General features: G+C 40.2%; 1 protein-coding gene across 1 annotated transcript; it reads left to right on the top strand.

The window, feature by feature from the left end:
* Positions 1-10697: 10697 nt before the first annotated feature.
* On the top strand, positions 10698-11246 carry LOC139438008 (uncharacterized). The gene has a single exon (XM_071212982.1). It carries the CDS (start codon positions 10698-10700, stop codon positions 11244-11246), a length of 549 nt encoding a protein of 182 aa, XP_071069083.1.
* Positions 11247-11573: the final 327 nt, after the last annotated feature.

Genomic DNA, 11573 nt, shown 5'->3' on the forward strand with positions numbered 1-11573 from the left:
CAAGATTCTGCTGTCCAAAATAAAAAGTTCTAAACTTCTAAAAACAATCCTGAATGCTGTACTAAAGACTAATAAATAATCAATCAAAACAACGAACAGCCATCCACCTCATAGCTCCAACAATAATTATGCCAAAGCTTAACAAGTTAAACTTTGGCAAAAGGGGGGAATGATGTGGGCTATGGGTGGAAGGCTCTTTGTCACTTCAGAAATAACCTAAGCTGTTTAACTAGTGGGTGTGTAACGGTAAGAGGCTGCAGTCCTGCCCTTAGGAACAATGGCAACGGCTCCAGTCCCAAGAAACAGTTTAACAATGCAAGGGCTATAAACTAAGTATTTAAGGAAAATGCAAAAACCAAATATGCTAAAAGCTTATCTAGAATATCTGGAGTCCATGCTAAAAGCTTACCTAAGATGTGAAAGATATATATGCTAATTGAAGCCTATTGAAAACTAAAACAAAGGAACCATTTGGCCTTTCCTCTCTGTATAAAAAACGTTTGAAAATCTTGTTCAAGGCTCGGGATTCAAACAGAAAGCTCCCGAATCCAGCCGGCTATCAATAAACTATTTTTCCTTCTCAAAATCATTCCTGAGTCCTGGCCTCTCTATACTCAAATAATTAAACTTCTCTCAAATTCTACAACAATATGTTGTATTACATTAATTGATTTTCATGTATTGAAACGTCACTGCATACCAGGAATTAATCCCACTTAGTCATGGTATATAATTTGTTTAATATATTGTTGAATAAGTTTAGCAAGCATTTTGTTGAGGATTTTCACATCTAAGTTCATTACAGAGATTGTTCTGCAATTTTCCTTTCTTTTGGTGTATTTGTTTGGCTTTGGTATTTTGTTAACGTTGGCATCATAGAATGAGTTAGGCAATGTTCCTTCTGTTTCAATTTTTTGGAAGATTTTAAGCAATACTGGTGTTAGTCCTTTCTATAATACTTGGTAGAATTCACCTGTGAAGCCATCTGGCCCAGAGCTCCTCTTAGATGGGAGTTTTTTTTTTTTGTTTTTTGTTTTGCAGAGCTACACAATTCCATTGTTTTTTAATTATTATAATTTTGGGTGCTTTCATTGATATGTAATCCAGAGACTCAAATCCTCCAAATAAGCCTTTCTTACTAACAAAGATGTCAAATGCTGAGATCCATATGCCCTCAAATTTGACAATACAAGCCCTGCAGTACAAATATCTTGTTGACTTGACTATCTCCAGTTGAACAAATAATTGATACAAATGACCCACAGGAATTGGATAAATTGGGGGAGCTGACTACAGGCTAATTCTGGAGCTCCAATATCAGTCTCAAATATTTTAATTACCAAACAAACTGACACATTATTAGCTACACGCTCCCAAATTTGGCCATATGATTTAAAACCATTTTGCAACAGAGTCCTTCTCATCACCTATCTGAACAAAACCTTGGACTGTTGGGAGCTTTTACATTCAGCAGCCATAAATTGGGGCTTTAATTCTACTAATTGATTTCTGGCTCTTTGGTCAAATTACAGCAACATCAACTTTGCTAGCCCTGCACTCTCAAAGCCCCTTGATTTAATAGATTTTTGCAAGTAAAAAACTTTGCCCTATGTGGTCTTCAAATACAAGCAGTGAGAGGTCCTGAGATTCAGGTCACAAGCCCTGTGTGTAGTCTCTCATAGTGGTGTGATAGGCCCCCTCAGATGATGGGCACCTACAGCAACATAGGCCTTCTCCTGTCCCCTGCTCCACTTGGGCAGTTGCTCCTTCATCTCATGGACTGTCAGTCTGCACAGCCATGCTCCAGGCAGACCAAGGGCTCAGCAACTGGAGCTCTATGGCCAGAGGTGTATGGAGGTGTTGGGAGGCCTCAGTACTGCCACTGACAGTGGCAGATCCTGGGAGAAGAGGTGGAGGCAAAATGTTCTCCTTCAAGCTGAGTTGGGAGGTTTTAAATAATTAATTCTATCTCTTTATTTGTGATTGATTTGTTGAGATCATCAGTTTCTTCTTTTATCAGTGTAGGTTGCTTATGAGTTTCTAGGAATTTGTTCATTTCCTCTTAATTGTCCTTCTTTTTAGAATATAGATTTGCAAAGTATCATCTTAAGATAGACTTTATTTCTTTGGAGTCAGCTGTGATACCCCCTTTCTCATTTCTTATTTTGTGTATTTGCATCTTCTCTCTTTTTTCTTTGGTAGTCTAGCTTAGGGTTTGTCAATTTTATTGATCTGCTTAAAGAACCAGCTCTTCGTTTTGTTTATTTTTTTGAGTACTTTCCTATTTTCTATTTCATTTAGTTCTGCTCTGATCTTTTTATTTCTTTATTTCTTTTTTCTTTGGGATTTGTTTGTTGATTTTTTACTAATTTCTCCAAGTGTGCTGTTAGTTCTTCAATTTTAGCTCTGTCTTCTTTTTTTTTAATTATTTATTTTTAAAAATTACATTCAAAAAATATGAGGTCCCATTCAACCCCACCGCCCCCACCCCCCCACTCCCCCCACAGCAACACTCTCTCCCATCATCGTGACACATCCATTGCATGTGGTAAGTACATCTCTGAGTATCACTGCACCCCTAGTCAATGGTCCACATCATAGCCCACACTCTCCCATGTTCCATCCAGTGGGCCCTGGGGGGATCTACAATGTCCCGTAATTGTCCATGAAGCACCACCCAGGACATCTCCTCGTCCCGAAAACACCTCCACATCTCATCTCTTTCTCCCATTCCCCAAACCCAGCAGGCACTATGGCTACCCTTCCCACATCCATTCCACATTTTCTCTGTGGACATTGGATTGGTTGTGTCCATTGCACATCTATGTCAAGTGGGGGCTTAGATTCCACATGGATACTGGATGCACTCCTCCTGCTTTCAGTTGTAGACACTCTAGGCTCCATGGTGTGGTGGTTGACCTTCTTCAACTCCATGTTAGCTGAGTGGGGTAAGTCCAATAAATCAAAGTGTAGGAGCTGAAGTCTGTTGAGGCTCTGGGCCTGGGTGTCATATTATCAGTCCAGAGATTCAAATCCCCTAAATATATCTAAAACCCCAGCACCAACTACAATTCCATTAAAGTAGCATGCAAGTCTTGTGAAAAGAGATCCCCTCTGAGTCCAATTCCATCACGCAGAAACACCAGCTCCAGAGAAGGGCCATCTGCCATGGCAGTGAACCCCATCTGCCATGACCATAGAACCCGTGGGTCTCTTTATTCCTCAAAAGAACCAATACCTGGGGTTGTATCTACTTTATCTGTCTCTCAGACTCTGCTCATTCGTGCATAAGGGCATTCCTTCTGACAACCTCCAGACTCTTTTTTAGAGACTCATAGCCTTATATTCTCATTTCTCCTTTCCATTTCCCTCTTACATTAGGTCAAACAGCATTTTGAAGTCGTGTTATTATATGTAGACAGGGATATTCTGCTGATCCGTGTTGAACCTTTAATTGAAGGTCCTTTTCTAGTTGCATCTTCAGCTGATATGTGGTAGTGATCCCTCGGTGCCAGGGAGGCACATCCCCGGGTGTCATGTCCCACGCTGGGGGCCTGCACTGCATTTACATGCTGAGTTTGGCTGTGAGAGTGGCCACATTTGAGTAACATGAAGGCTGTCAGGAGGAAACTCCCAGCCACAGTGCTACTCTAGGCCTTATTCTTATTGGAGGTGTATAGGCTCAAAAGCATAGCCATAAGTATCAGGAGCCCACTGTTGGGCCCTCCTTCCTTCCTGGTTCTTGCCATTGCACCTGGGGAACTGCCACTGCTCCCCCAATGTCCACGACAGTGACCCTCCGGCCAGGGGCCCAGAACCCCCCCCCAGCTATTGTTTTTAATTGTTTCCACTATGAGTATATCTAGACATTACTATAAACCCTGGGCATATGCCCTGTATAACTCCCTGTCAACCATATATATCCTGTCAATAACATCCTATATCAGTATTCCTCCACTGCCATTGTTGAACCACTCTGTGATCCAAAACTTCCTGTAAAGTCAATCCCAGCATAATGTCAGCTTCACAAGAGTCTTAGATCACCGAAATTCATATATACAATATACAGTACTTCCCCAGATTCACCATAAAACCTTTTCCCTTCCACAGCGATAATCTCTTAACTTGTTCCTATCATATTTCCTGAAACTGATGTACAGATTCCAAGACAATAGCTTTCAAACAAGGTGACATCTGTGCTTACTATGTGGTCCATACTTTAGGTTGTACAGTTTTCTAAATTTTTTAGTTATCCTATGTTTTGCTTTATAGTTTACATTATTAGTCTGTCATCCCCTATATGTTTTTGGAGTAATATGACATGTTTTATATTCATCTTCGTGTATTCTCACAAAACTCCTCTCTTGCCCCCATATTTAACTTGTTTCCATCCATTCCACATCCATTTTCCCCTCCCCTTGGGGCCCACAACACCAGCCAATCTCCCTTTCCTGAGAAGCCATGCCCAGAGATACTTGCAGCAGTATTCAGGGCCTGACTTTCACAACTGCCCTAATGCCCTGGGAGCCATCCTTTCTCACTAGAGATACAGTTCTCTTGATTTGATGGCATGAGTCCTCCCCAGGATGTGGGTCCACCCCAACTCTCACTTCTTGGGTCTCTTCCCAATGGTACAACTCTCCTTGGCAAAATGAGCCTTCAGCTATTCGCCCAGAGTCCGTCCCGCATCAGCCCATACTCCCTGAACATTCTAAACAGGTAACCCTCCTACTTATACTTTGATACGATTTTCTCAACATTTTGTTCTCAACAAACACCTGACACTCTCCCATGTTTGTATGTTGCCCCTCCCTCCCCCTGATTTTTGGACAGTATTACCCCTCTGCCCATCCCCAGCCCACCTCAAACCCACAAAGCCCCACCCGAAGGTAACCCCTTGCCCCCATTTTGTCCCTTCTTTGTGCTCATACTTACCGCCAGCTCATCACAGATTCCACCCCTCCAGAACTTAACTCACATCCTTCCTCCACCCTCCGATTTCCTGTAAGCCTCTTTTCCAGTGTCTAGCTCTCTGAGGCAGTTTGCTTATTTCATATCATTGAGGTCATGTAGTATTTGTCCTTCAATGCCTGGGTTGCTTCACTCAACATAAGATTCTCAAGGTTCATCCATGTTATCATGTTTGATTGTAGTGTATTTGTTCTAACAGCCGAGTAGTATTCCATTGTGTGTATATACCACATTTTATTGATCCACTCGTCTGTTGATGGACATTTGGATTGATTCCAATTTTTGGCGATAGTAAACAATGCTGCTATGAACATTGGTATACATATATCTGTTTGTGTCCTTGTTTTCAGTTCTGATGGGTATATACCCAGCAGTGGTATTGCTGGGTCATATGGCAAATCTACGGTTAGTTTTTTGAGAAACCGCCAAACTGTCCTCCAGAATGCTTGGATCCTTCTGCATTCCCACCAGCAGTGGATGAGTGTTCCCCTTTCTTCACATCCTCTCCAGCATTTGTATTCTTCTGTTTTTTTCATAGCTGCCAATCTTATGGGAGTGAGATGGTATCTCATTGTAGTTTTGATTTGCATTTCCCTGATAGCTAGAGATTTGGAGCATTTTTTCACATGCTTTTTAGCCATTTTTCTTTCTTCTTTGGAGAATTGTCTGTTTAAATCTTTTTCCCATTTTTAAAATGGATTGTTTATCTTTTTGTTTTCAAGATTTATGAGTTCTTTATATATGCAAGTTATAAGCCTCTTATCAGATATATGGTTGCCAAATATTTTCTCTCATTGTGTGGGTTCCCTTTTTACTTTCTTGACAAACTCTTTTGAGGTGCAGAAGGCTTTAATTTTGAGGAAGTCCTATTTATCTATTTGTTCTTTTGCTGCTCCTGCTTTTGGTGTGAAATTCATGAAGCCATTTCCTATTACGAGGTCCTGTAGATGTTTCCCTACACTGCTTTCCAAGATCTTTATGGTCTTGGCTCTTATATTTAGGTTTGTGATCCATCTTGAGTTGATCTTTGTATAATGTGTGAAATGGTAATCCTCTTTCATTCTTCTACATATGGCTATCCAGTTCTCCAGGCACCATTTGTTGAATAGGCCATTCTCTCCCAGTTGAAAGGGTTTGGTGGATTTATTGAATATTATATGGCTATATACATGAGGTTCTATATCTGAACTTTCAATTCGATTACATTGGTCTGTGTGTCTGTCCTTATGCCAATACCACGCTGTTTTCACTACTGTAGCTTTGTAGTATGTTTTGAAGTCAGGAAGTGTGATTCTTCCTATTTCGTTTTTCTTTTTCAATATGTCTTTGGCTATTCGGGGCCTCTTTCCTTTCCAAATAAATTTCATAAGTAGTTTTTCTAGTTCCTTAAAGAAGGCTGTGTTGATTTTTATTGGGATTGCATTGAATGTGTAAATCAGTTTTGGTAGGATAGACATCTTAATAATATTCAGTCTTCCTATCCATGAACAAGGAATATTCTTCCATTTATTTAGTTCTTCTTTGATTTCCTTGAACAGTCTTGTATAGTTCTCAGTATATAAGTTTTTTACCTCTTTAGTTAAATTTATTCCTAGATATTTGATTTTTTTATTTACTGTTGTGAATGGTATTTGTTTCTTGATTTCCTCCTGATCTTGCTCATTATTGGTGTACAGAAATGCTACTGATTTTTGCTCATTGATCTTATATCCTGCGACTTTGCTGAACTCATTTATGAGTTCTAGAAGCTTTGTTGTAGATCTATCAGGGTTTTCTATGTATAGGATCATGTCATCTTCAATTAATATTATTTTGACTTCTTCCCTTCCAATTTGAATGCCTTTTATATCTGGTTCTTGCCTCAGTGCTAGTGCAAGTACTTACAAGACAATGTTAAATAGGAGCAGAGACAATGGGCATCCTTGTTTTGTTCCTGAGTTTAGAGGAAAGGATTTCAGGGTTTCACCATTGTAAACAATGTTGGCTGTAGGTTTTTCATATATAACTCTTTATCATGTTCAAAAAGTTTCCTTGTATTCCGATCTTTTGGAGTGTTTTTATCAAGAAGGGGTGCTGTATTTTGTCAAATGCCTTTTCTGCATCTATAGATATAATTATGTGATTTTTTTCCTTCAATCTGTTTATATGGTGTATCACATTTGTTGACTTTCTTATGTTGAACCATCCTTGCATACCTGGAATAAATCCCACTTGGTCATGGTGTATAATTGGTTTAATGTGTTGTTGAATACAATTAGCAAGTATTTTGTCAAGTATTTTTGCATCTAGGTTCATTGGAGAAATTGGTCTGTAATTTTCCTTTCTTGTGGTATCTTTGTTTGGCTTTGGTACTAGGATAATGTTGGCCTCATAGAACGAGTTCGGCAATGTTCCTTCTGTTTCAAATTTTGGAATTGTTTCAACAGGATTGTTCTTAGTTCTTTCCGGAATGTTTTGTAGAATTCACCTGTGAAGCTGTCTGGCCCTGGGCTCTTCTTAGTTGGGAGATTTTTAATGACTGATTCTATCTCTTTGCTTGTGATTGGTTTGTTAAGATCCTCAATTTCTTCTTTCGTCAGTATGGGCTGCTTATGTGTTTCTAGGAATTTGTCCATTTCCTCTAAATTGTCATTTTTTTTGGAATATAGTTTTTCAAAGTATCCTCTTATGATAGTCTTTATTTCTGTGGGGTCAGTGGTTATATCACCTTTCTCATTCCTTATTTTGTGTATTTGCATCTTTTCTCTTTTTTTCTTTGTTAGTCTTGCTAAAGGTTTGTCAATTTTGTTGATCTTGTCAAAAAACCAGCTCTTGTTCTTGTTTATTTTTTCAAGTGCTTTCTTATTTTCTATTTCATTTAGTTCTGCTCTTATCTTTGTTATTTCCTTCCTTCTTCTTCCTGTTGGGTTACTTTGTTGTTGTTTTTTCTAATTCTGTCAAAAGTGTAGTTAGGTCTTCAATTTTTGCTCTTTCTTCTTTTTTGATATGTGAATTTATGGCTATAATTTCCCTCTCAGCACTGCTTTTGCTGCATCCCATAAATTTTGGTATGTTATGCTATCATTATCATTTGATTCAAGGTAGTCACTGATTTCTTTTGAGATTTCCTCTTTGACCCACTGTTTTTCTAAGAGAGTGCTGTTTAATTTCCAAATTGTGGTGTGAAGTCTGGGCCTCCGTCCCTTGCAAATTTCCAGCTTCACTCCACTGTGATCAGAGATATTGTTTTGTACGATTTCGATCTTTCTGAATTCATTAAGCCTTTCTTTGTGGCCTTGCGTATGGTCTATCTTGGAGAATGTTCCATGTGTGCTTGAGAAAAATGTATATCCTGCTGTGTTTGGGTGTAATGATCTATATATGTCTTTTAGATCCAGCTCTTCTAGTATACTGTTCAAATATTTAGTTTCTTTAGTGATTCTCTTTTGAGATGTTCTGTCCAGAATTGATAGTGGTGTATTAAAATCCCCCACTATAATTGTAGATGCATCTATTTTTTCACTTAGTTTTTCTAGCATTTGTCTCATGTATTTAGAGGCACCCTTGTTAGGAGCATAAATATTTATGATCGTTCGATCTTCTTGACAGATTGTCCCTTTCACTAAAATGTAGTATCCTTCTTTGTCTCTCACAATTGTTTTGCATTTAAAGTCTATTTTGTCTGATATTAATATAGCTACTCCTGCCTTTTTTTGGTTGTTGTTTACTTGTATGATTTTTTTCCAGCCATTCACTTTCAACCTCCATGAGTCTCTGGGTCTAAGATGTGTCTCTTGTAGACAGCACATAAATGGGTCATATTTCCTTATCCAGTGTCCCTGTCTGAATCTTTTGATAGGTCAGTTTAGTCCGTTGGCATTCAGTGTTATTATTTTCAGAGAATTATTTGTGGTAGCCATATTTTGCTTGGATTTGTGTTTGTTGTATTTTGTTTGTAATATTTTATTTTCCCCTTCTATTTTTGTCTTTTTTGTTGCTTTTACACTCTCCTCCATCTCTGACTGTCCTGTTTCTTCCTTTTTTCCTGCAGAACTCCCTTAAGAATTTCTTGAAGGGGAGGTTTCTTGTTGATATACTCTTTCAGTTTCTGTTTATCTGTGAATATTTTGAACTCTCCATCATTTATGAATGCTAGTTTAGCTGGATAGAGTATTCTTGGTTGAAAAGTTTTTTCCTTTAGTACCTTGACTATGTCATGCCACTGCCTCCTTGCCTCCATGGTTTCAGATGAGAAATCAGCACTTAATCTTATGGAGCTTCCCTTGTATGTGATAGTTTTCTTTTCTCTTGCTGCTTTTAGAATTTTCTCTTTGTCTTGAGCATTGGATAATTTGACAAGTATATGTCTTGGGGTGGGCCTGTTGGGGTTTATGACCAGTGGAGTGCGCTGTGCTTCTTGGATATGTACATCTGTCTCTTTCAGTAGATTTGGGAAGTTTTCAGTCATTATTTCCTGCAACACTCCTTCTGACCCCTTTCCCTTCTCTTCTCCTTCTGGAATGCCTATAATAAGTATGTTTGAGTGGTTTGCATTATCATTCAGGTCCCTAAGTCCTATCTGAATTTTTTCTACCTTTTTATTGACCACTTCTACTATCTGTTTGATTTCCAATGTACTGTCTTCCACATCACTGATTCTCTGCTCTGCCTCTTCTAGTCTGCTGATATTTGCTGCAAGTGTATTTTTGATGTCTTGAATTGTGGTGTTCATTTCCATCATATCTGTTATTTTTTTGTGCATGTCTGCAATTTCCCCTCCAAGTGTTGTCTTCATGTTGTTAACCTCTTTCATTACTTCATCAAATTTGTCAGTGATAAATGTTCTGAGATCTTTCATTGCTTGTGCGAAGATCTGCTCCCCTTCCTGATTTTTAGTTTTCATTGGATTCAGCCATGTTTTCCTGATTACTGGTTTGGTTTGTATATTTTTGTTGCTGTGTTGTCATCATTTCTTCTTGACGGGTTTAATCAGTTCCTTAGCTTCTTTGTCTAGTCTTGGAGATTAATTATCTGTTGTTTTTGCATAAGTGATATATCTTCTCTTTGTCCCTTTTTTCTTCCAATTCCGATTTCTTATTGTTGGTTAAGTTCACTTTAAAGGAAAGTATTAGTGCTGGGGAAAGGCAATTGTGTAAGGAAGGAAAAAGTGTAACGTAGTATTGGTGATATATGTTAACAAAGCAACAATATGAGTTCTGGGAGGATGGAGGTTAGATCGTGTAAATTGTGTAGAGTTATAGTAGTAGGAAAGTACCTATAATGAGGTAGACGACTGATTATGGGAGGAATATGGTACGCAGTAAGAAGCTATTGTTTTCATAAGAGAGGGAAAGAGAAAAGAGAGGTAATAGTTTCAAGGGCAGATACCCGATGGAAAACTAAACAAAGGTATTATATTTTAAGAGTTAGACACTTTGTGGGTCAAAAAAAGGGAGGTGGAATATAGGAGAGATAGCAGATGGTGCAGGATATCAAGTTGTAGGTGAAAGGGGATAGTGTAGATAGCCTAAATATTCACAGAGAAATGAGGCAGTGGAGGATGAGGAAACCCATCAAATGTGAGGTGTTTCCTGCAGGACCTATTGTATTGTTAAGATAAAATAGAATAAGAAAAAGATCAGGGAAAAGAAAGAGAGGATAAAAAAAAAAAAACACACACAAAGAACAGAAACCCCACCGCCGGGCTCGGCCCGGCTTGGACCAGCCCCCCCAGCCGCCGCCGCTCCATGCTCGCTCAGCGCTCGGCCTGGCTCGGCTCGGCCCAGCTCAGCTCTGCCCGCCCAGCCACTGCCACTCGGCACTCGGCCCGGCTCGGCTCGGCCCCGCTTGGCTCCGGCCTCCCCCCGCCACCGCCGCTCCACGCTCGGCCCAGCTGGGCTAGGCCCGGCTTGGCTCCACCCCCCTGCCCGCCGCCACTCAGTGCTCGGCCCGGCTCGGCTCGGCCCCCCCGGCTTGGTTTGGCCCAGCTCAGCCCCGCCCCCCCCGCTGCCGCCGCTCGGCGCTCGGCCCAGCTCACCCCTCCCCCGGGCCCCCACCACTCGGCGCTCGGCCTGGCTCCCCCCGCCGCCGTGGCCTCAGATGCCTCAGCTCCGCCTACCCAAGGAGGGAATCCTCCACACGTAGCTGGAATGTCCGTATATATTTCACAGACGGATCCTCTCTGTGACCTTCCCTCCAAATCGATGTCCAGACACCTCCAGACCAGCAAAAATCCCGAAACAGCCCGGTCCCGAAGAGTTGCCAATGCCGCCCAGCCGATTCCCCGCAGGAGCTAGTAATTGGGAAGTTCACTCAGCCACCATCTTGCTCTCTCCCTCTGTCTTCTTTTTTGATGTATGAATTTATGGCTATAAATTTCCCTCTCAGTATATCTTTTTCTGCATCCCATAAATTTTGATATGTTGTGTTACCATTTTCATTAGTTTCATGGCAGTTATTTATTTCTGTTGATATTTCCTCCTTGATCCACTGTTTTTCTAAGAGTGTGTTGTTTAACTTCCAAATCTTGGTGCCAAATCTTGGTCTCTGGCCCTTGCAGATTTCCAGCTTCAATCCATTGTGGTCATGAAATTACTTTGTATGATTTCCATATTTCTGAATTC

The sequence above is a fragment of the Dasypus novemcinctus genome, chromosome X, assembly GCF_030445035.2.
Source record: "Dasypus novemcinctus isolate mDasNov1 chromosome X, mDasNov1.1.hap2, whole genome shotgun sequence".
In the NCBI taxonomy this organism is placed as follows: Eukaryota; Metazoa; Chordata; class Mammalia; order Cingulata; family Dasypodidae; genus Dasypus; species Dasypus novemcinctus.

Bases quoted from the DNA above. Each gene is read 5' to 3' on its own strand.
- LOC139438008 (XM_071212982.1), top strand. From the start codon at position 10,698: ATGCTCGCTCAGCGCTCGGCCTGGCTCGGCTCGGCCCAGCTCAGCTCT.